This window comes from Stylophora pistillata, chromosome 3 (genome assembly GCF_964205215.1).
Source record: "Stylophora pistillata chromosome 3, jaStyPist1.2, whole genome shotgun sequence".
Lineage (NCBI taxonomy): Eukaryota > Metazoa > Cnidaria > Anthozoa > Scleractinia > Pocilloporidae > Stylophora > Stylophora pistillata.
This window is the reverse complement of record NC_142521.1, coordinates 34,032,410-34,056,577: the sequence shown is the minus strand read 5'-3', so window position 1 is coordinate 34,056,577 and position 24,168 is coordinate 34,032,410. Positions and strand designations below refer to the sequence as shown.

Here is a 24,168-nt window from a genome sequence, read left to right as displayed (position 1 = left end):
AAAAGAAAAATTTAAATTCAAGGACTTTCAAAAAGCGCGGGAACTCTATCAACTTCCTGTGGGCCAAGAACGAGGGCAATTTATCGAGGTTTGTTTGGGAGAAATATTTCAAGGCTTTAGTTTTCCATAATTGACAGCGGATTTTTTTTAATGTTTCCGTTTAGGGCAAGCTCTTCTTCCTCCACGGTTACACTCCCTGTATTTTTGCCGCTCGCTTACATAATTCCTTGCTAGTCTTTTTCATCGATTACGTTCGATAAAAAACTGTAATCAAAGCAATTACTTGGACCGATCAAAAATCAAGGAAAAAGCAAAGAACGACAAAAAGTCAGTCATGTAGTGGACCTCCCGGGAAAATATGAACTGTTTTGAGGGGTTCAAAAGAGCATTTTCTTGAGTTATGAAGAGAAGTCCGCCAAGACAAAAAAAAAATTTAATCAGCTTTTCCATATCTATTAGACAAGGACGTTTCCCTGAGATACAAGCACACGACAATTAGATGTTAATATTTTTCTGACAAAAAGAGGAAAAAAAAAGCTTGCCATTGAATGGCTGGTTTGCGTAATTTTTAGGCCACCGAATTTATACCTTATGCAATTTTTAATTTTTTTTTTTCAGTAGCTCCCCGGTTTACTTTGATGGTAAATACACATCTAGTTACAAAGTTGACATCCGTCAAGATCATGTCCCTCCCGAACATAATGTCCTGAATTTACAGCGAGCGGATCAATCAGGAGTCTTGAGATGCAGTCTCTGGAGTCAATTTGAATATTTATCTATAAGATGACACATCTGTCCTGCAAAATAAAAATGAAAACATCCAACAGTTGGACACTGTGAATTAGGGGAACAAGCATATTGATGAGAATGACGATGTCAGCCAAATGATTCGAGTGGGTATGCCTCTTGATAACTGTGCGGGGAAAGACAATTCAGAGAAAATTCTGCGTGATCCTTGGCAAGAGTTAAACTATGAAACTCCCCCCCCCTCTTCCCCAAAGGCTTGCGAGCTACATGTACCCTTACGCCTTCCATACCTTAGGTCTGAGTCGTTCAAAACAAGAGTAGTAATTCAAACGTTGCAAATTTTGATTTCTGTTGAGAGCACACAAAATGGCCTTATCATCATTCCTTAACATTTCACATTTGATCATTCAACAAAAATAATAATAATAGTAATTATAATAAAAAATAACAATTATAATTATAATTGATGATAATGACGACAATGACAGTGGCAATGGTAATGGCAGTGGGAATTTTTACGTTAATCTATAGCAATGACAATGGTAATGGCAGTGGGAATTTTTACGTTAATCTATAGCAATGACAATGGTAATAGCAGTGGGAATTTTTACGTTAATCTATAGCAATGACAATGGTAATGGCAGTGGGAATTTTTACGGCAATCTATAGCAATGACAATGGTAATGGCAGTGGGAATTTTTACGTTAATCTATAGCAATGACAATGGTAATAGCAGTGGGAATTTTTACGTTAATCTATAGCAATGACAATGGTAATAGCAGTGGGAATTTTTACGTTAATCTATAGCAATGACAATGGTAATGGCAGTGGGAATTTTTACGTTAATCTATAGCAATGACAATGGTAATGGCAGTGGGAATTTTTACGGCAATCTATAGCAATGACAATGGTAATGGCAGTGGGAATTTTTACGGCAATCTATAGCAATGACAATGGTAATGGCAGTGGGAATTTTTACGTTAATCTATAGCAATGACAATGGTAATAGCAGTGCGAATTTTTACGGCAATCTATAGCAATGACAATGGTAATGGCAGTGGGAATTTTTACGTTAATCTATAGCAATGACAATGGTAATGGCAGTGGGAATTTTTACGGCAATCTATAGCAATGACAATGGTAATGGCAGTGGGAATTTTTACGTTAATCTATAGCAATGACAATGGTAATGGCAGTGGGAATTTTTACGGCAATCTATAGCAATGACAATGGTAATGGCAGTGGGAATTTTTACGGCAATCTATGGCAATGACAATGGTAATAGCAGTGCGAATTTTTACGGCAATCTATAGCAATGACAATGGTAATGGCAGTGGGAATTTTTACGTTAATCTATAGCAATGACAATGGTAATGGCAGTGGGAATTTTTACGTTAATCTATAGCAATGACAATGGTAATGGCAGTGGGAATTTTTACGGCAATCTATAGCAATGACAATGGTAATGGCAGTGGGAATTTTTACGGCAATCTATGGCAATGACAATGGTAATAGCAGTGCGAATTTTTACGGCAATCTATAGCAATGACAATGGTAATGGCAGTGGTAATGTTAATGGCAATGGCAATGACAATGGTAATGGCAGTGGTAATGTTAATGGCAATGGCAATGACAATGGTAATGGCAGTGGTAATGTTAATGGCAATGGCAATGACAATGGTAATGATGAGACTACATGTAATAATGATGTGATGATAATGACAAGGATCAAATAATGATGATTAACTCTGAAAAATGCACTCATGTCCTTACATTGGACTCCTGCCTCTGTTGAGTGTCATTGCTGCTTCTTTGCTGTGGTTGAGAAGGAAGAGCTGATCTTGCAGGAGACATCCATGATGGTTGTGGTCTGGTTTGAGCTCTTTGCTGCTGCTGTTGCTGTTGCCTTTGTTCCTCTTGTTGCAGCTGCATTGCCAGTTGAAGACTATGTAATGGATAAATTTGTTTAGTTTGTTTTTGCTATAATAATTGTAGAAACTTTGTTAATTTTTAAAAAGGGCAAACTGACAAGCCCAATACCCCTTTAAACCATTCGTTAGTCCAGCAAGCTAGACTGTAGCAACTGTGCCTTCACAATACCATGGCTAATATCATAATATAATGACACACTGAAAGGCAAAAATGGGCTAAGACATAGAAAATAACCAAAACAAGTTTCATAATTTTTGTTGCTACATAGCTTAATCAAAACTGCTTTGGAATCCTAAAAAAAGCTTCATATGTAGCTCTCACAAATTTAAAACTTTGTGAACAACAAAAATAAAAAAAACAACCACAAAACAAAATTACCTTCAATAGAGACCCCACATTCATTCTGATCTTTATTTTTGATTGCTAATTCACTTTGTGTCAAATTTACTTGTAGTGCGTTATCTACAGTGAACTCTTAATTGATACCCACAATGCAAAGTTCTTGCAGAGGCTTAAGCTTGATGGTAGGTGAATATGTTGTGGTTCCATTTTTTTTTTTTTTAAGGTTTAAAATTTCTAAATCAGTTTGAACTTTGCAGTCTTTTTTTTAGTATTCCGAAAAACTAATCCTAATCTCAAAATAGGAGAGAAAAATCAAAATGGTTTGAAATACTTTGATCAAGGGAAAAAATAAAACCCCAACATACAACAAACAAGAAATTCAAAATTCCAAGGACTTACTCAGACCACTCTTGGTTGGACTGAGTAGTTTGATGAGCAGGTCCATCAACGGCATCCATCTGGGCTGGAGCCACCCCTTCAGGATGTGTCTGAGGCCTTTGGGCAGCATTTTCCTGTTCTTCTTGAAGACTTAATGCTATTAAGTAACTGCAAGGCACAATAAAACATAGAATTTTTGAAAACCCTATTTTATATGAAAAAGTCATCTCAATAAAGATTATTATTACTATTACCATTATCATCATTATTATTACTTATTATTATTATTATGAATTGAAGACAAGTTTAAGCCTCTAACTCCCAGAAGTGATTGGCATGTGGCTTCTCTCTATAATATCCAATACATTATCCACCAAAAAGGATATGAGAATACTCTAACTTACCTTGTTATCTTAATCTAACACAAAATTCTCATATAAAACTTACAGTGAAATACGTGGCAGCTAGTGTCGGGGAGAATTAACCATCAGATCTTGGTTAAAGGATTTAAGGTTAGGGTTTACAAGTCAAGTGCTCATAACTGCCAAAGCCAGAAACTTGATTTCCTAAATCCATCCAGTGATCAATTTGGAGTTGTCTTTTGGAATGAATGTTACTCCATCACACGTGACCTCTCAAGGTTCTGTCACGGCTACCAAACAGTCAACAAGACCCATTGATACTCTTAGAGTGGGAAAGGGTGCTGCGAAACACAATGTAAGGTTTGTCTTGTGAAAAAAAAAAAAAAGTGGCTTTGGTATTAAGTATGGTCCAAGAAAGCAGGAATGCAGAGCTTACCAGCTTTTCTTAACCCTATCACTCCCAAAATCTCAACTTTGGATTCTTCTAACAGTCTAGCACACAGCTCTTATGATATTAGTTTGAAGCACTTAGTGTTGGATCAACTCCCTAATTCATATTTTTCTTCATTCTCATCACTTATCTGGTTGATTGTGTATGGATATTGTAAAGAGAAATTCTATCTTGGTCACTGACAGGAGCTGAAGGATTTACCAATTAACCCTTAAGATGATGATGATGATGATGATGATGATGATGATAATAATAATAAGAATAATATAATAATAATAATAATAATAATAATAATAATAATGTTCACTGCTTATCTCCGTCGCAAAGTACAGCAACAACGCAACTCAACAAGGTCGAACTGAAAGCTTACAATGGCGCCTCTGGCAGCTGCTATACGGTCCACGTGTGACCTTGGAGCACAGCTTACGGCCACCTGGAATCAGCTGTATGTTGGTTTTTGGTGAGGGAGGAAAACTGGAGAACCCGGAGAAAAACCCCCCAAGCAGAGAAGAGAACCAACACAAACTCAACCCACTTATGGTGTTGGGTCCAGGAATTGAACCCGGGCCACATCGGTGGGAGGTGACTGCTCTCATGACTACGCCATCCCTGCTTCCCTAGAAATTAACCTACAATTTCTCTACACATCATCATTACTGAATCATACACTAAAGTTCCGAGAATAAAGGTAATGATCACCCACTAGAGAAGCTCTTGATTCTTACACAAGTTCTCTTTGTCAATACCATTGGAAATGTATAGAGAACAGTATGGAGAATATGCATTCTGATGTTGAGGTATAAAGGGTGTAATTACTGAAGATCTCCTTACTCTTGGTCTTCCTGTGTCAGCGGTTGAGTGGGTGGTATGGCTGCTGGTTGCGGTGTACTTCTGTGTTCCAATGGGAAAGATTTAAATTCGGCATCCACAAAGACACAATCACCCTCAACATTTGTTAACGACTCCCAGATAACACAATCTTCAGTGAGAAAACCTTGATCTGTCACAAGTAAGAAGAGCTCATCCTGGAGAAATAAGTAAAACAGAGTTAGAAGCTATTTCAATTAAAAGCAAATAGTGTTTTGTATTTGGAGTGATAACTGTTAACTTAAAGGCATTTTGGCATCAATCTACTCCAGAGCCCTCTGTTGCTCCACCACTAATCAGACATCCAACATATTCATTTGCACGGTTTCCACCTTACTTCGAAGCATTCAAGCCCACTACATGGGTAAGGAGGATTAAAACTCAGGTTTCGGCATCAGAAAGGCTAATATCATTGACTTACAGTACCATATGGCCCAACACTAACGGTAGCCATGTTGCCAAAGACTAGTAGAAATTCAGATTGGCTAGTGGTTTTCAAACTTCCCCTAACCAGTTTGGCTAGTAAACAAACTGAAATTGTTGCAACCTCTGAGTTGTCACCAGCCACTTGGCTAGTACATGTAAGTTGAAAAGTTAGTTACCAGCCCTGATAAGCATACTAATTTCAAGATGCAAAAGGTTCACTTCAGAGTACAAGTTGGACACAAAGAATTTATAAAAAAAGTGAAACACAAGACAATACAAAACTGATTTAAAACAAAGGATTCCGACAGTAAGAATCTCTTACATTGTGCTTGTGAAATGTACTAAAGTGGTTATTTCTGAAAAACACACAGAGTTGGTCGTCCTGCAGTGTAGTATTCAGTTCGCACAGACCATGGTATGTCAGCTGACTGGCTGTGTGCTCAAGGAAAGATTCACTTATAAAACCTAAATGAACAAATACAAAAAAAACAAAAAACAATCAAAACAAAAATGAATGACAGAAGTGTCTAACAAATTAGCCATTTCTGATGTGGATTACGATAGCCGATGGACACTGTTACATGTATATCAAGGACATGGTAGGTAAAAGGAAAAGCTTGCTTATGAGTCAGGCAGCCCATCGGGCCGGCGCTTAAATTGATTAGGAGTATTTCTACTCCCCCCTGGATGGAATGCTGATCCATCACAGGGTTACCCCCAGCATTAAATTTGCCAATACCCATTTATTCCCCTGGGTGAAGAGAGGCACTGTGAGAGTACATTGTCTTGTCCAAGAACACGACACCGACAATGTCCCCAGCCAGGGCTCGAACCCAGACCACTTGATCTGGAGTCCAGTGCACTAACCATGAGGCCACCTTACCTCCACCGTATATCAAGGACATACATGCCACTTAATGAGTGAAGTGGGAGTACTGTGAGGCTTGTAAGCCTACCCTCCCCTCCCCCCACATCTCCCTAGTATAAAGAAAAGCAATGTAACACAAAACTCATCACAGCATGTTTTTTTCACTACCTCTAATAAACAGCAGAGGAGTTGAACAATAAAACCAACTAAAATGCTGTTTTGGCAATCAATGCTTAAGACCAACAAAGACAAAAATCAGGGACAAATAATTTTGATGAAATTCACTGTTCATTACCTTTAACCCCATGAGTGATGGAGACAGAGTTTTTCCTTACAATATCAATACAATATCATGCAGACAAGTGATAAGAATGAAGAAAATTATCAATTAGGGGGTCACTACATGTGGTTGATTCAATACCAAATTATCAAAAGTAACATCTAGTAAGAACTTTATAGAAAACAGTTGGACGAATTTCAAATGGATCAGTAAGAAGTAACCATGATGACAGTCCCCTCACTGCAAATTCTAAGGAGATACTTATGTAGCTCCTGGACCCCCAGTTAAATAATCCTTTCTGTATCACTTGTGAGTTCTTCCTGATCTGAGTCAATGACTGATTTACTTACCCTCAGAGACCAGCTGGCTTTCTGCACCATCCTGTTTACTGGCAATTATTTTTTCAACCAGCTGATTGTAACTGAGTCCACCAACTGTAGAAGCAATCTCAGTATTCTGTGGGTCGATGAGCCATCCATGGTAGAGTCCAATGGAAAGAAGATCAAATACTATACACTCTGGAGTGAACTCAAAGTCTGTAACCCTACAATTCAATGTCATATTTGTTACTTTTCATTGTTAACCATTAATTTGCCATTAATGAAAGAATCACTACCATTTAGTCGCCATAACCAAAAGTAAATAAATAGAGACAAATAAGGAAAAGAACAAATTGTTCAAAATCAATACTAGAAACAAACAGGCAAAGTCTTATTAACAGAGTGACTCATTTGAAACTATAAAATGATGATACCCAAAACAAAGTATAAAATTAAAAAAAAAAAAAAAAAACCAATAGACTGATGCAATGTTACACCATCTCTGAGAGTAATTTCACTCTTTAGGCATGCGTTATTTGAATTCTGCCAACAACTGGTACTAGTAAGTAAAGACTTGTTTTGTTGCAGTACTTCCAAAGGACATTTTTGTGGTGACTGCCTCCTACATAGTTGGCCACATATGTTTATCCATTTGTTTTTTTTTTCAGTTATTGATATAGACAACACAGCATCTTTCAACGCTTGTAATTTTTGTGAACTACAGTTTTTAACATCAGTTATAGTTGTGCCTCTCGTTGTGGCCACCTTAAGCTTTCAGATCTTGAGAGTGAAAGACTCAAATTATTGCTGATCAGACACTTACCCTGTGAACTTTACATTTACATCAAGTCCTGTTTGTAATTTATTCATGATTGCTATAGCATCGTGCATGTTTTGCTCATAGTTTAGCTGGGCCCCTTCAGATAAGCGCTGTTGAGGATTCAAAGTCATATTTAAGATTAAGGAATATAAAGAAACCACTGCATGAAAATTTTCTTTTTACCATAAAATGGTTTGTTTCATTATCTACAGGAACATTTTGCATGAGAAAAAAAGCTCTTTACTCGGAAACTTTCCAATTTTTCAACCTTTCCCAACCACTTGTCCCCAACATGGATGCCCACTGTCCCTAACCACAGTACTATACCCATGTGCCGGGTATCTGTGAGGCTTGCTATGAGCGACCAAAACAGAAAATCTCCCTAAGACATCAATATAACACAGAGATTAACAATGAGAAAAAGAAAAAAGGTGAATTATCATTTTCCAATCAAACATCAAAATAATTATGCAGCAGACAGTAAGAAGGATTACTACTGACATCTTGGGAGTGAAAGCATGAACAGGTTTTTTGCATTTTAAACAGCAGTGTATCAAGTGGACACTTTTCAAAGGGTGAATTCAATGGTTGAAACCTGAGTTCACTCCTAGTGCAGAGAATGCAGCTACTACAGATTACTAAATTAAATGGAATTCTACCATTCAAGGTCAGCACCCTAAATCTACAAAATAATTTGTGGCTGCGTAAAGCTCTGATTTACAAAAAAATTTGGTTTGTCAATATACCAGCACTACAAAATATGCTATAGTTGGTAATAAATGCAGATTGATTTCCAAACCTTGGGTGCTTCTTCCAAGATGCAGTCTCCAATATACTCCATGAGCTGTCCTGATGTCACAAACTCTTGCTGTGGTGGAAGAGTGATCCTCCGCTGGAGAAGAAGCACGTTAACAATTGCTAGAAGGGGACAGGGGCCATTTTCATTCTGTGTGATAATGGGTGTATTAATACCTTTCCATTTTATCCACTTGATATGATATATTGACTCCAATGCCTGTTGCTCTCGAGTCTGTATTTTATCGCCAGTTTGAGGCTCAGAGCTCTGGCCTTCAAAGGCTTCAGGATGGAGTTCTAAACTTGAGTCATTTGTTGTTTCACTGATGTCCAGATGAACTGCATTTAAATCGTTTTTCGTCGACAAATTAGCGCTTTTTGAATCTTCGGTTTTTTCAGAAACTTCAGGAGTGTTGTTTTCAGTTTCTGACACCTGCAAATTGCTCTGTGTTGTATCTTCTTCTCTGAGTGAACTATGTTCAACCTCAGTAGGACTTGGCAGCGCATTGCTTTCATGTTGTTCCTCGCCTTGACTGCCCATTTTGCCACCTTGAGTCGATGTTTCGCTCTGGTCGGTTGATTTTAAACGATCACTTCCTTCATCGAGAGGCAAGGAATTTTGTTCAACTGAACTTGCACCTTCGTCGTCTGTCGCTACGTTGCTCACTTGAGAAGCAACTCCTTTGTCGAGCGTTTCGCCTGGGGTATCGATAAATCCGGCAGAGCTTTGCGTTTCGGTCTGATCATTACCTGACTCTCCCGCACCAAGAGCAAAGTCGGGGGAACTGTTTAAAAATTCATCAGGATTAGATGCAGTATGCTCTGTTACATCCTCCATGCTTCACCCTGATATTTGTCTTCTATTCGTAACACAATTTGAGCATATAAGCTCACAAGTGAGGGATTAATTTTTCACACCTCTTCGAAAGCACCGTGCACTTATTCAAATTCCGCTTCGTACATGCACTTCCTTATAGAAACTCCTGCCACTTCATTCAAGACCTTTGCTTCTTGAACCAAAAGTTTACTGTAGGTCTTGCAGCTCCTGCAAAAGAGAGCCTCCAGGATTACTTTCTCGAACGCTCATTGTACGTGTCTTCTCAGAGAAAGGAAAAGATGAAAAATTACCTTGTCTTCGATGCTACATGGGTCCTGCATTGAGAGAGTAAATTGAACTCTACATCAATATGGATACATCCTGTTAAGGTCATGCAAGACAGCATCAGAAATTTAGGGAAATTGGACGAAAAATGAATAATTTACGATGTATTTTCCACATACATAGGTCAATTTTCCGAAATTACCCGACCGCCATTACAATATATACCATCATGCTTTGCGTTATATATTGTATTGACTACTTCATATAAAGAGGAGTTGTGTGAAATTAGCATATTTTTGTTGAATATTTGTAAGTGAAATTAGAAATGAGATAATTTGAAGAATTATAACTCCGAGTGACAAACTTCTCGTAGAAACTTCCGATCTCTGTTTTTAGACGCCCGATAGGACAAATATTGTAATCTGAAACCATGAAATGACCGTCTGGTTTTATCATTGGCGGGAAATTAGAAATAAAAATTCGAGAGTGCCTTCGATTGAAATGTCATTTGACGTGACGGCGTATTCCGGTTGATTTTAGCAACGAGAGAATCCTGCTGCTAAAAGATTTGAAAATTGGGTCTCACTGTAATCTATCAAGTCATTAAGATCACAGTTGATACAAAAAGTTCATAATAAGAAGAGTCGTACTTGAGATGTATTTCTGTGAAATTAGCATATTTTTGTTGAATATTTATAAATGTAAACGGATAATTTGTAGAATAACTTCGAGCGACACACTTCTTGTAGAAACGTCCGATTTCTCTTTTTGGAAGTCTGAAACGACAAATATTGTAGTCTGAAAGCATGGAATGACCTGGCTTTATTACTGGCGAAAAATTAGACGAAAAAGTTCGAGTGCCTTCGATTGAAATGTCTTCGACCTGACGACGTATTCCAGTTGACTGTAGCAACGAAAGAATTTTGCCTCTAAAATAATTCTAATTTGGATCTTATTGCAATCCATCAAGTCATTAAGATCGCAGCTGATATCTCTCGAATCGTCCGTAAATGGCTCGCTATCATCGCGCAGAAAAATGGCGAGCTGGGTTGGTTTGCTGTTTGCTTTTGTCACTTGCGAAACAAGCTCAAACTTTACCGAACCCCGGCGGTCAAACCTTTCTAGGATTTAACTACTGGAACAGTCGTTATTCCTTGGACTATACGGATTGGGATGGTTTCTGGAATAGTAACTTTGGCGGAAGGAATATGTACAATCGTGACACGGGAGGGAGCTCTTGTGTAGGTTGTACCTGCAGCAACCAAGAAGCCACTTGCACTGGTTCGACCGTGTAAGTTTCTTGTTTTAAGCTTGATATTGCTCATTCTTGTTGTTTATCTTTTTGTGCTTAATACCTGCATTATTTAGTTTGTGCTCCTTTTATTGTTTCTTCAAACGACGCTCTCGTCAGAGCTATATAATTATGTAAATTCGATCAGATTGAAAAGAGCAACGAACAAGTAAGAGACAAAAAAGTTCTATTTATTCGTACTATTTCGACGAGATGCACTTTTGAAATTTTCCTGAATCGATCTATTTTATAACCCCTGTAGAAAGGGTCATTCATTCATTTTTAGTATTAGAAGTGGCGAGTGGTCTTCAATAAATATCTGGGGCGGAAAAAAAAAAGTTTGACAAATTCTGATGATCGATCCGTTGATGTGAATTAGTAAGATGTCCGACAGTCAAGCATGTTGATTCTTTGAAGGACCAAGTATCTACAGTTACTGTAATAAATCCTGGAAAGTTTTTTCAAACTTGTTAAGAGTATTAGATGTTTGTTAAAAAAATGTCACGCGATTCCAAAACTTACTTTGGTTAAATGCTTCAGATTTACTTTATTTTAAAATCCCGGCTGCGAGGGAGACTATGTAGAAAGGGTCATTCATTGTTTTTAGTATTAGAATTAAGTGGCGGGTGGTCTTCAATAGTTATCTGGGGAAAAAAAAACATATTACAAATTCTGATGATCGATCCGTTTATCTGAATCTGTACGATTGAGAGGCTTTTTCAAATTGATTAAAAAGATGTTACGCGATTTCAAAACTTACGTTGGTTTTTAGAGGACGATAATCTTCCGTGCTTGTGCAAATCGCAAATCGCTAACTTCTCTGACCTATCCATTTTAAGGAATGTATAAGCCCGGAAAATTCGTCCAGTTACCTCTTTGTACCGTAAAATCGGAATGCATTTTCTCTATACTGTTTACATACATTTCCTAAGGTGCTGAAGGGGAGAATTTGTTTGCTAATAAAACGCTTCTTTAGTTGATGATCATTACGTTCCTTATTATATTCTAATGACTTTAATGAGTGATTGAGGGTGATAATCTGAGGATGAATTGCTTACTAGTCTTTCTTTAGGGTCAAACAGTTAAAAACCATCGCAATTTTTGGATTGCTTGGTATTTCCATGCAAACATTGAATGCTCTCATAAGTTTTTTGTGGGAATGTGGTCCAGGAACAATCCGAATTAGACTATGTACCCAGGATTGAGAAATATTAACCAATTTCCCAAAAAAATAACTCTTGCTTCACAGTCAGTCCATAGGAGCTTTGAGTTTTAGTCATAACAGGCTTCTTGGGAAATATATGGCAAGTAGCTATATATAGTATGTATGGGTGTCTTTGCTACTGTCCTTTAAGGTGAGGGGGGGGGGGGAAAATGCAGTACCTGTGAGTTACAATTGCTTTCTGGCAGTTGCAGCCTGATGTGTCCTTGTTCATGCTTAAAATTTTACCTGAGCTTGATGGGGTATGGTGACAACCTTGGTTGTCATGGTGACCTTAAATCAATGGAATGCCTGATTACACATAGCAGCAACAAAGACTGGACTTTGTGGATGTATGCATCATATGGGTAGCCTTAAATGATATCTAATGCAACTGATAGATATATTTGACATACTTGGTTAATACTTGAAAGTATTTTATTTTGGTCAATTTATAGAAGGTAACTAGACGATCATCAATTAGCAGGTTGGTGAAAGTTGTCTCACTCGAGGTGTTAACTGTTAGGACATCAGGGCATCAAGATACTGTGTGTCTAATTCAGTCAAGTAGCAAAAAACCATCAATTTACTTTCGACTCCGAAATTAATAAACTATCATTGGATAAATTGATTGAGAATGCCTTGCAATTTGTGCTCTTGTTAAACCCTGATGTGAATGCACCCACGTGGGTTTGGGACTGGGTTCTGTTTTTACCAGATGTCATATAATGTATTTTGCCCATGTTAGTCAAAGGTCTGTATGCTTCAGAGAGACCATTTGGTGGAAAGAATGTCACTAGAAGGGCTAGCTTATCTGCTAACTTTCTGCCCATTCACAATGCCTGACCTCAAAAGTCAGGGGGTATCCAACTCTAGAAAGCTTGGAAAGTTTGGAAAAGAAACTTTATACAGCCAAATTTCCTATGGAGAATTTGAAGTTAGATATATGTGGTAATCAGCATCTCTAGTGGTCATCTGGTCCTACTAGAGTATCAGCAATCTCTTTCTAGTATACTAGGAGTTTGAAGTTAAACCACTAGTTTGAAGTTATCTCCCACTTTTGCTAGTATTATACTTAGCATGCCAAAGGCTTGATGTCTTGGCTTTGAAACCAAGTGAACTCTCTGTCTGCACATGGCATGTTTTCTACAATGATGGTTATGTTTATATTTGAGATATGTATCTCTTTGGTTTTTGGAAAACTCACAAAGTGCTTATGTTGATAGTAATCTGCTGGTTTTTAACAGCTTACAGTGTTATCATATTGAGCTGCACACTTGTTCAATTTTGAAATTATGTGTATGATTTCAGACCAAATATTACTATATTCAGTTCAATTCCCCAATGCAAGATTGATAATGCCCATAGATAATTTTCACTCAATGATCAATAGATTCTAAGACCTTGATTGATATGATCTGAGTTTGTGATGATATAATTTTTTTTGTCCCTTTTTGTCATCAGAAACATCAGGTACTATGGAGTACAAAAATTAAATCCTGAAAACCTAGTTGTTGGCACTACAGAAATGTAAGTACAGTGTATCAATTTGAGTGAGATATGTGACTCTAAATTGAGGAAAAATTTGTTGCAGCAAATAAGTCAACTTCTTGGAGAAAGGTGACAAAATTAAGAGAGAAGTCTTTGTATATTCATTATTGTGAATTGACCCAAGTTTTGTGGGCAAACTCAAGATTAAATATTTTGTTTCCTTTATAATTGAATTATGTGCATCAATTACTTTAAGGCATGATACCCTAAAAATAATCAATGGATATAAATTTTGCATGACTTAAAATCATTGCCCCTTTGTGTAAAGAAGACAACACAAAAGGGAAAATTTAATCTGTCTTCAGAAACAGTATAATTGTCTTTTTATTGTTTGCAGTACAATTTTTGAGTCTGGCTTGAAGTATGTAAATGCCACAGCTTTCCACAATCTGACAGGCCTAAAAAAGCTGTAAGTATGCCACAGCTAGTTTACATGGACTCTTCTCAACTTGACTATACATATGTAGGCTTTTCATAAATGGTTTTTGTTCGTTAAGGGAATCAAGAAGCATGAATTATTATCATTAAGCAGTACAATTCTCAGGATGCTGCAGGCCAAAATAGAAACTTTAGCAAGAACCCCACACTGTTATTACAATCTTCATCTATAAATAGCAATTCTTATTGTTTCATGTTCCTGGAATGATATCTAATAAGCATTTACTAAGCTTGTTGTTAATTAAAACTGAAACTTAAACCATATTTGTCAGAATCACTGGTAATGGCGTAGTTGAACACTGGAATAGTCTAGAGACCAATCTGTGACAAAACAGCGACCAGTATGTTCACATTCAGTTATCTTCAGTTAGTGATTGGAGCAATTTGATTTGCTAGCTATCTTTTGCTAACGACATTTTTCACTACCTGATGCAGGCATAGTTAGAAAGACAACAGTTAGAATGAACATATGCACTTCTTCCTTGACCCCCTCTCCCACCTTCCCCCCTAAAAGGAAAAAAAAACCAATTATATCAAAAACAAACCGACCGAGAAAATTGACTCGCTGACTGACTTAAGCTTGAAAGATTCAGATGAGTGTAGGAAACCCCCAGATTCCCATTGTGGACAAAATAGAATTCCTTTAACCAGAATCTTCATTAGCACACTTACAATTACTTGACTATTTAATTACTCTTCAGAAATTTGGCACAGAATGAACTAACTGACTTTCCAGACATATCCAAGAATTCTCTCCTGGAAGAACTGTAAGTCACTCTTAAAGTGTCATCATTTGTATCAAGCATTTTACCAAAGCCTCCCTTTGATAATGGAAAAAAGCACCTCTAAAATTTTGTTATAATCTTGATGGTTAGTTTATGTTCTTATGGTAAACAACCATAGCTTCATACTTGTAGATAAGAATAAATTATTTATTTCTGGAATTTATCTGTACTTCTATGTGGTTTAAAATCATTTGTAGTACATTCTTTAGAGTAAAAGTTGAAATTTCTGTATTCTTCCGGTACTTGTTGAGAAAAAAATGTAATGACTTGAATAACATTTGACATTTTGTATGGTTTGAATTCCTTGAAGGGACAGTACAAAACGTGGACCCCCCTTTCTGGACCCCCTTCTGGACCCCCTTTTAGACCCCCTCCTGGACCCCCTAATTAGATTAAGAAAGGATGAAAACAATAAATACCTGGTGCGACTTAGGAGGTCGTCATCAAAGTGGCATTTCATGCTACATACATTTGCCTGAATCTTCAAAAAGTGCTAATAGAAATGCTAATTCTCCCATGTGCTATCGTGGGTGCCACTTTGTTAATAAGTTAGAGTAGGGACCTCAGCACAAGGCTACAAAACTTCCGGTGTTTTCTCCGATCGGCCGCTCCGATCAGATTTTTTCTGCCATTTTGAATGCATCATCTTATGTCCTTGGCTACCACTGCTAATCGAAAAAATTGTGGTCATCCATACACGGAGCTCTATGGTGAAATCAACGCTCATCAACGCTATGGTAGAATAGAAGACTGTTGAAAAACAACGGCTATAATTGCTTCATCACATATGAAGCTTGTTGCAAAGTGACTCCGTGTGATGCAAATATCGTGGTTTTAAGCATGCTGTATGCAACAAATATAGCTTCGGCAAAAATCTGTATTATAATGTTCTTGACAAGACAAGTCATGATTGTTTATCGATGACTTCAGGAATGTCGAGACTGCATACAAAATGCGAAAAGATCACACACCTACCTCCGTAGATGGATGACCATAATTTTTTTGGTCAGCGGTGGTAGCAAAGGACATGAGATGATGCAATTAAAATGGCGGAAAAAATCTGATCGGAGCGGCCGATCGGTTGAGTCCTGGTGTACCGGTTAACGAAAATGTGTCCTGGTGTGCCCGTTAACCAAAATATGTCTTGGCGTGCTGGTTATCGAAAATTGCGTGACATCGGCCGATCGCGGAATGATAGCGTGACAGCTAGTTAGTTTCATGAATAATAAATGCTTGAAGGGTTAATTGGGCCAGTCGGGTCATTTGGGCCAGCGGGGTCATTTGGGTCATTTAGGCCAGTTGGGTCATTTGGGCCAATTGGGTCATTTGGGCCGGTTGGGTCATTTGGGCCGGTTGGGTCATTTAGGCCAGTTGGGTCATTTGGGCCGCTTGGGTCATTTGGGCCGGTTGGGTCATTTGGGCGGGTTGGGTCATTTGGGCCAGTTGGGTCATTTGGGCCGGCTGGGTCATTTGGGCCGACACCGCGGAAATACGTTTTGGTGACGTCACAGTGGTCAGTGGTCATCACCTGTAGGCCGCCAAGTGCTTCCATGTGTTTGTGGACTAGTTCGATGAAAACATCGGCCTTTTGCAAGGTTTTAAGTCTGAAAATATCCATGATACTTCTCCTTGTTTATTATGGTTGATCCTTTGAATGGGTTTTTAATACTAAAACCACGTCTTAACAAATAGCGGTACAGGGGAGTCATTTTGTTTGGAGTTTTGTGCTGTTTGCTGACTTTAGCTGGCCGTCGTTACGAAGTGCGATCGTGGTTCATCAGTCGCCCTCGCCTTCAGAATTGTCGAAAACAGCGATAGTTATCCAGACAAAGCAAGAGAATAGTTCTGTAAGATAATTTTCCAGCGAGTCTGAAGACTTGTTGGATTTTTAAGTGTTATTAGCATGAAGCGACACACGTAATTATTGAGTTGTGAAAATATTCACACTCACTTTGCGCCGACGTGCGGTGCCTTTTCATTTTGGAAATCATTCGCTTGGTTGAGAATTTTTACTTTTCTAGACTGATTTTTCGCCATTCCACCTTTCTGAATTTTCTGTGCCTTTAAGAACGGGTGTCCGTAACGCTCGAAACGTCAGCTTTTGTAATCGCTATGGTTGCCAATTTACCATTTCAACTTTGTTGATAGATCCAAATTAAAATATGAAAACATTTGTTCATTTCATATACTTGCAGTTTTATCAACAACTTATCTCTCATGAACAGAATAACGTCTGACTTAAGCTCATATAATGGTGATGTTTACAAAGCGAGTGGAAATCGAAGAAATTGTGATTTGTTTGTATTTGAGACCGTCCAGCATGATTGGTTTATTTACAATTTATCTTGAATTAAGTCTTTATTGATATTAATCGATTATAGAACTCCATTACTTGTCTTTGGTACGTTTGCTTGTACTTGTTACTACAAGTGCTACTTTAATTTCCCAAACAGCTCTATTTGTTTTACATGAAAGCATTTTCAATGAAACCCACTTTTTTATTATGATTATTATTATTATTATTATATTTTTATAACTCAGTCATTTGAAACTTTTACAGGCACATGTATGTTTACCTGAAGTATATTCCACTACCTTGCATGTGCATTGCATTAATTTATGCAAATAATCAACCACTCTTCTTTTTCAATTCATTTTTTTTTAGATTAGCTTTGCATAGCTTTACATAGTTTCCATATGCTTAAGGAATCATATACATCACATGCTCTGAAGCACTGTAAGGATAATTATTACACGACTCGGGCAGTCAGAGGGCCAATAACTAAAATCAACCAACCAAAATGCTCTATTGCCGGTCAATATTCTCTCAGTATTGGACCGGGCACTGTCCTGAATGGTCCCGAATGATACCGCACTTGTGTCCCTTTGAACTTCAGTCTTAAAATAAATCTCTTATTAACCAAGCTTGCTCAGGACCATACTGGAAGAATATCGGCCCTCGGCCTTTTTTGTACGGACCGAGCACAGCCTGGTCCGTACTGTCAAGACCTTGCGCCGATATTCTCCTAGTACGGCCCTCCCGCTTGGTTAATAAGATATATTTATGATCCCCATCAGTAATATTACATCATATCCCCACACTGAGAACATCATTATGAAACATTCCTATTTGACTTGTAACCATTTTTTTTCAAGGTGGCAAAATATATGTATATTGCTGAAACTCGTTGAGAATTTCTTATTGACTACAACTAGCGTAGCCATACCAGTGCTCCACTTCCCTTTTAATAAGTTGGGAAAAGGACATCTGCATGGTGCTATCATCGTTCATGTTTGGGAATATCCCATCACTGATTTTTATTTGACTAGATGGGCACAGCAGTACACAGGCTAATTACAAGCTTTTGGTTATTCCTCATGACTTACTGTTAACTGGGAATTGACAGCTGACTTAATCTAATCAATTTTCTCCTGAACATTTTTTAACTTCATTTGTTCGACTTCAGAAAATACTTCTGATAATTTCCCTCTGATAATTCTAATTTGGAAGATTAATCATCATAATCACTATGTTCTTTACACGTCCATAAACACCCAACAAGAATTCTTTGTTTATAACTCAGGCATGCAGCTTCTGAATATAAGAAATCAAGTTTAGAGGATAGTTGATTCATTCAAGGCTGTTGCAATATGAGAAAAGACAATGCAGTGCTTTATTCACATCGATTAAATTATATTATAATAATTATTTTACCTTGCAGTAGTTTTGTTTCTTAAAAATTTGTTTTCTAGTAGTACCAAGATGGTAATGTTACTTTGTGAATCAGGAAGTTAAATAAAGCAGAAGTATTCTGTTAGCTCAGTACATTTTATGTGGCAGATGGCATTAAGTTAGTTAAGAAAGAAAAGAAAAAGCAAAAATAAATAAAATAAAATGATTAGTGAGGGAAAAGCAGCTTAAAAAATAGACATACTACAAATAATTCATAATTGTAATGAGAAATACTTGTTGGGAAAGTAAAAACTATTGCTCAGAAATAAAATTACAGCTTGTCAGAAAAAAAAATTACAAACTAAGATGGAAAGTGAAAACTTCTTTATTATCATTTTAATAGACATTTTGTACTTAAAGCATACCTCGGTTTATTCTTCCTCTAGTTGAGCCAGCCTTTGCACTTTTTGGGGCTTCAGTCCTATGCATGTTACAGTCGTAGGTTTTTTGGCCAACTATGATACATACAGTAACTAGTGGGGATAGGGTGGCCGTGCTACACGGGCATGTTTTGTCTTCTTTTCGGCGAATCTGACCGAAATGCCGTTGACATGCCGATTTATACGGTTCAAGCCACTGCTTTATAAAACCTGATAGTGTAGCGTCCTCGAATCACCGCTTCAACCATTCACAAATCGTCTCATTTTTAGCCTTGGTGCTTAAGCTCTTTTATAAACAAAACTTAGTTGCCACTGAGCTGCCAGCAAAAAACAACAATTTCATATCGTGTGCAACTTCAGTTCGGCTTTGGCAAATTATATAATTGAACTTAAGAACTATCCAAAAGGTGAGCCGAGTTTCAAAGCTAAGTTTACAGTATTCTTTCTAAGTTTTGACTTTTTACGTTGTCGATTTGACTCATGGCAAAAAACTTTGTAAAAGTTATCGGCATGTCATGGTTTCGTTGAGGTGTCCGCTGACCAGTAAAATACTGTATCGTCCCCTAAAAAACGTATTTCCGCGGTGTCATTTGGGCCAGTTCGGCTATTTAAATCAGTGGGTTGTCAGTTAGCTATTAAACCAGGTGAATTTTTCGCAGTCAGTGTAACAATTGGGCCAGTTGGGTCATCTGGGCCAGTTGGGTTATTTGAAGAATGAAGATAAATCAGGAATTTCTCAATTAAACCAACTGGCCCAGATAACCCAACTGGCCCAATTGTTACACTGACTGCGAAAAATTCACCCGGTTTAATAGCTAAGTGACAACCCACTGATTTAAATAGCCCAACTGGCCCAAATGACCCAACTGGCCCAAATGACCCAGCCGGCCCAAATGACCCAACTGGCCCAAATGACCCAACTGGCCCACATGACCCAACTGGCCCAAATGACCCAACCGGCCCAAATGACCCAACCGGCCCAAATAACCCAAGCGGCCCAAATGACCCAACTGGCCTAAATGACCCAACCGGCCCAAATGACCCAACCGGCCCAAATGACCCAATTGGCCCAAATTACCCAACTGGCCTAAATGACCCAAATGACCCCGCTGGCCCAAATGACCCGACTGGCCCAATTAACCCTTCAAGCATTTATTATTCATGAAACCAACTAGCTGTCACGCTATCATTCCGCGATCGGCCGATGTCACGCAATTTTCGATAACCAGCACGCCAAGACATATTTTGGTTAACGGGCACACCAGGACACATTTTCGTTAACCGGTACACCAGGACTCAACCGGCCGATCGGACGTATACAAAACATGGACCGGGGTCCATGGACCACCCCTATGGACCCGGTCCATGGACCACCCCTATGGACCACCCCACTGGAACTGAGTTTTGTCGTACACGTTGGAAACATGGAGGAAGGTGTTTTAAAATTTTGTATGTTCCTTTGCAAATACATTCATATCTGTTTAAGTAAAAGGACTTCCTTTTACGCGGGGTAGTACAACAAAGTCTTGCGACTGTACAGAGCTCGCAATACAGGCGTACTTTGTGGGTACGAGCAATAAATACTCACCTGACTTTGGATCGGTTCAAGGCAGCTGCCATCTTGGATGAGGAAGCGCGAAGGGGCTGGAGCGAGTTTTTGTTATCCGGCAACGTACCCCCTCCAAGGTTACGCTTCGTTTAATGCGGAAACTAATGATTCTGTGCTCTCTCATTAAGATCACAAGCTATCCGTTAAACTTTTCCATCAATATACCTTGATTACAAATTTGTGTTCGTAGGGTAAACTTTGCTAATAAAATAAATCGGCTTATTTTTGTGCACGATAGAGTATAATAAGCGGGGTAGGGGTGTCTTCCTGATCAAATTGCAATTTGGAAGTGTTGGAATGAAAATATTGTGGGTAGAAATGGACTCGATCTTCTGTATCTCAAAACGAGTCAATGGTCTTCCCATTTATGGGGGCGCGATAAATACGAGTCTGTGTTTTTCATACCCTGACCTCCGGTAAATTTTCATATTAACAGGGGTGATCTCCTTTTCAAAAATTAAGGGTGGTCCATGGACTGGGTCCATAGGGGTGGTCCATGGACCCCTGTTCATGTTTTGTATACGTCCACGGCTGATCGGAGAAAACACCGGAAGTTTTGTAGTCTTGTGCCAAGGTCCCCACTCTAACTTACAAACAAAATGGCACCCACCATAGCATACGGGAGAATTAACATTTCTAGAAGCACTTTTTGAAGATTCAGGCAAATGTATGTAGCATGAAATGCCACTTTGATGACGACCTCTTAAGTCGCACCAGGTATTTATTGTTTTCATCCTTTCTTAATCTAATTAGGGGGTCCAGGAGGGGGTCCAGAAGGGGGGTCCAGGAAGGGGGGTCCATGTTTTGTACCGTCCCTTCCTTGAAAGTATTTGTCATTTTCTACTGTATGTATGACGGAACATTTGCTTGTCTTTAATCACAACAAGGGGATTCAATGTTTCTTTTACTCAGAATGTTGTCATATATTTTGTATCCTTTTGCTTCTCTTTTTTTAATAGTGATTTGTATGCAAATAAAATTCAGCTGTTTAGCCACAACTTCACCAGCTTACCAAAGGCCTTGAAAAGAATGTAAGTATTAATAGGGTTGACAAGGTGTAATGATTACTAAACAGTACTTTGAAGTACAAAGAGGCCAAGATGATGAATGGTATATTGTCATTATAACATGAGACATATAGGGATTGCAACCTATAGGTAGAATCCATGCAAGAATTTTTTTTATAACACAACCAAAGTAAAGCGCGCACTCTGATTGGTCAATTTAGCGTCCCCCATTTGCCCATGGGTGTACGCTGCTGACGTGAGCAAATGCAAAGACTATTTTTCTGTGCACGCTTGTTTTTTCTGGTCGCGTAAGATTTGTTAAATAAAAGGAAACTCTTTAGCTACAATGTATCAATGTTATGTTATAAAGCAAATGGTAAACACCACAGCATACACTATTGAGTTATGGATGCACTTGGGAGGTTTGCTAAGCACTCAAGAAGCTAGAGTTGCTCTCGGCTATCGCCTTGAGCGACTCTTACGCTTCTTTTGTGCTTAGAAACCTCCCGTGTGCATCCATAACTCAATAGTGTACGCTGGATGTGGTGTTTACCATTTAATTTGTTAATTTGATGACTTTGTTTTGGACTCATCTAAGATATGACCAGCAATTTCTCTTGAAGACAGAGAGGTATGAAAAAGTAAATTGTCTTTGTCTGTTCTTTTTACTTTCAGTATTTTGATTGACAATCTGATAGACTGGATTCCAAATGAATGGTTTGATTTGCCTGACTTGGAATACCTGTAAGTATATCTGTCAGCAAAAGAACTTTTGTTTGGACAGGACAAATCAATGTCTAGTTATCATCCTCTAATAAATGTTTAAAAGCTTTGTTTGCCATCCTCTCAAACTATCGATCTTTTTTCAAAATTCATTACATTTTTTATCTACCTGCCATACTTTAAACAACAAACATATGAAATACAAATATATGAACTGCTGTTATGAAACGTATATGTGCACGATCCTTCGCAGTAAAGCACTATTTAAGCAATAGTGAAAAATCAGACCTGAAAAAAATTCAGGCCTGTACGGGATTCGAACCACTGACCTCTGCAATACTAGTGCAGCGCTCTACCAATTGAGCTAACAAGCCAACTGGGAGCAGGCCATCAAATGAATTCGACATAAACCCGTAGATGATAAATCAAACAACAAACATATGAAATACATATATATGAACTGCGGTTATGAAACGTATATGTGCACAATCCTTCGCAGCAAAGCACTATTTAAGCAATAGTGAAAAATCAGACCTGAAAAAAATTCAGGCCTGTACGGGATTCGAACCACTGACCTCTGCGATTCACTATTGCTTAAATAGTGCTTTACTGCGAAGGATCGTGCACATATACGTTTCATAACCGCAGTTCATATATATATATTTCATATGTTTGTTGTTTGATTTATCATCTACGGGTTTATGTCGAATTCATTTGATGGCCTGCTCCCAGTTGGCTTGTTAGCTCAATTGGTAGAGCGCTGCACTAGTATTGCAGAGGTCAGTGGTTCGAATCCCGTACAGGCCTGAATTTTTTTCAGGTCTGATTTTTCACTATTGCTTAAATAGTGCTTTACTGCGAAGGATCGTGCACATATACCTGCCATACTTTGTTGATTCTGTTAATTGCTAATGATTAATGTTGGATTCTTGCAGCATTAAACTATGCATATGAAAATAAATCCACCCACACTTTATAACATGCTGGCAAACAATTGATAGGTGCATTTCTGTTGCACTCACGACAGAGCATTAAGCAAGAACAAGTTGAAAAAGTTTCCTTCAGATTCCTTCATAAACTGCCGCTCACTGCGTTACCTGTGAGTATTATTTGTTGTGAAAACTAATAATGAAATTTCTTCTTTTTGTTGATTTTGAAGTGAATTCATTTTTTTTTAGTAATTAAATTAAATGTATTTTTTTTGCTGGCAGGTCAGTTGATCAGAATGAGATTGGCCGCCTTTCAGTTCCAAACATGCAACCCTTCTTTGGAAATGACTCTGCACTTGTTCATCTGTAGGTTTCTTTCAGCCAATCACTTATAATGCAGACTATTTGATAAATGTTCCTTTACAACAGTGATAACTTCTGTTACAGTATCCTTAATCCAAAGGTTTAAATTTGAGTTCATAACATTTGAATTAAGAAAATTTTGCTGGAAATGCTTTTAAAAGTTGGATGGAGCTATCCACCATCCAGAAGATGGTATTGTTTTTTTTCCCCACAAAAAGCTTGTGTCCCAGAAGGAGATTCTTTCAGTCGATACTTCAATGTGTCTGTTTCAATCTCTGTTCAAAAAGGCATCAAGTGGCTCAGATGTATGAAGTACCAACCTCATTCCCAGCGCTTTTCCCTTTTTGAATTTTGGTGGGCAGGAATTCAAAAAGGGAAAAGCCCTGGGAACGCAGTTGATGAAGTAGTCCAAAATTAAATAAAGAGAAATTCACTTAAATTCGTGCATTTATAAGAGGCAGCTATCCT

General features: G+C 38.1%; 2 protein-coding genes across 3 annotated transcripts in view; one reads left to right on the top strand and one right to left on the bottom strand.

Moving 5' to 3' along the window:
- Positions 1 to 416: 416 nt before the first annotated feature.
- LOC111331699 (uncharacterized) lies at positions 417 to 9,915 on the bottom strand. 2 transcript variants are annotated; one of them, XM_022936860.2, is made up of 9 exons: positions 9,717 to 9,909; positions 8,593 to 9,633; positions 7,797 to 7,903; positions 7,004 to 7,197; positions 5,828 to 5,970; positions 5,044 to 5,237; positions 3,421 to 3,567; positions 2,521 to 2,692; positions 417 to 797 (listed from the first exon to the last, which is right to left on the bottom strand). In XM_022936860.2, exons 2-9 carry the CDS (start codon positions 9,424 to 9,426, stop codon positions 777 to 779), a joined length of 1,812 nt encoding a protein of 603 aa, XP_022792595.2. In that variant the 5' UTR covers positions 9,427 to 9,633; positions 9,717 to 9,909; the 3' UTR covers positions 417 to 776. The 2 variants fall into 2 exon arrangements, 1 of the variants encoding a protein (XP_022792595.2); XR_015999358.1 differs by lacking the exons at positions 417 to 797; positions 2,521 to 2,692 and adding an exon at positions 3,847 to 4,102 and having other exon boundaries at positions 3,438 to 3,567; positions 9,717 to 9,915.
- Positions 9,916 to 10,397: 482 nt separating this feature from the next.
- Positions 10,398 to 24,168, top strand: part of LOC111331710 (uncharacterized) — a 62,649-nt gene continuing 48,878 nt past the window's right edge. The window contains exons 1-8 of the mRNA XM_088755259.1: positions 10,398 to 10,981; positions 13,647 to 13,712; positions 14,071 to 14,142; positions 14,873 to 14,938; positions 21,638 to 21,709; positions 22,361 to 22,429; positions 23,436 to 23,507; positions 23,620 to 23,703. Of these exons, the coding sequence (XP_088611385.1) occupies positions 10,701 to 10,981; positions 13,647 to 13,712; positions 14,071 to 14,142; positions 14,873 to 14,938; positions 21,638 to 21,709; positions 22,361 to 22,429; positions 23,436 to 23,507; positions 23,620 to 23,703 (782 nt within the window). The 5' untranslated portion in view covers positions 10,398 to 10,700. The remainder of the gene's footprint in view (positions 10,982 to 13,646; positions 13,713 to 14,070; positions 14,143 to 14,872; positions 14,939 to 21,637; positions 21,710 to 22,360; positions 22,430 to 23,435; positions 23,508 to 23,619; positions 23,704 to 24,168) is intronic.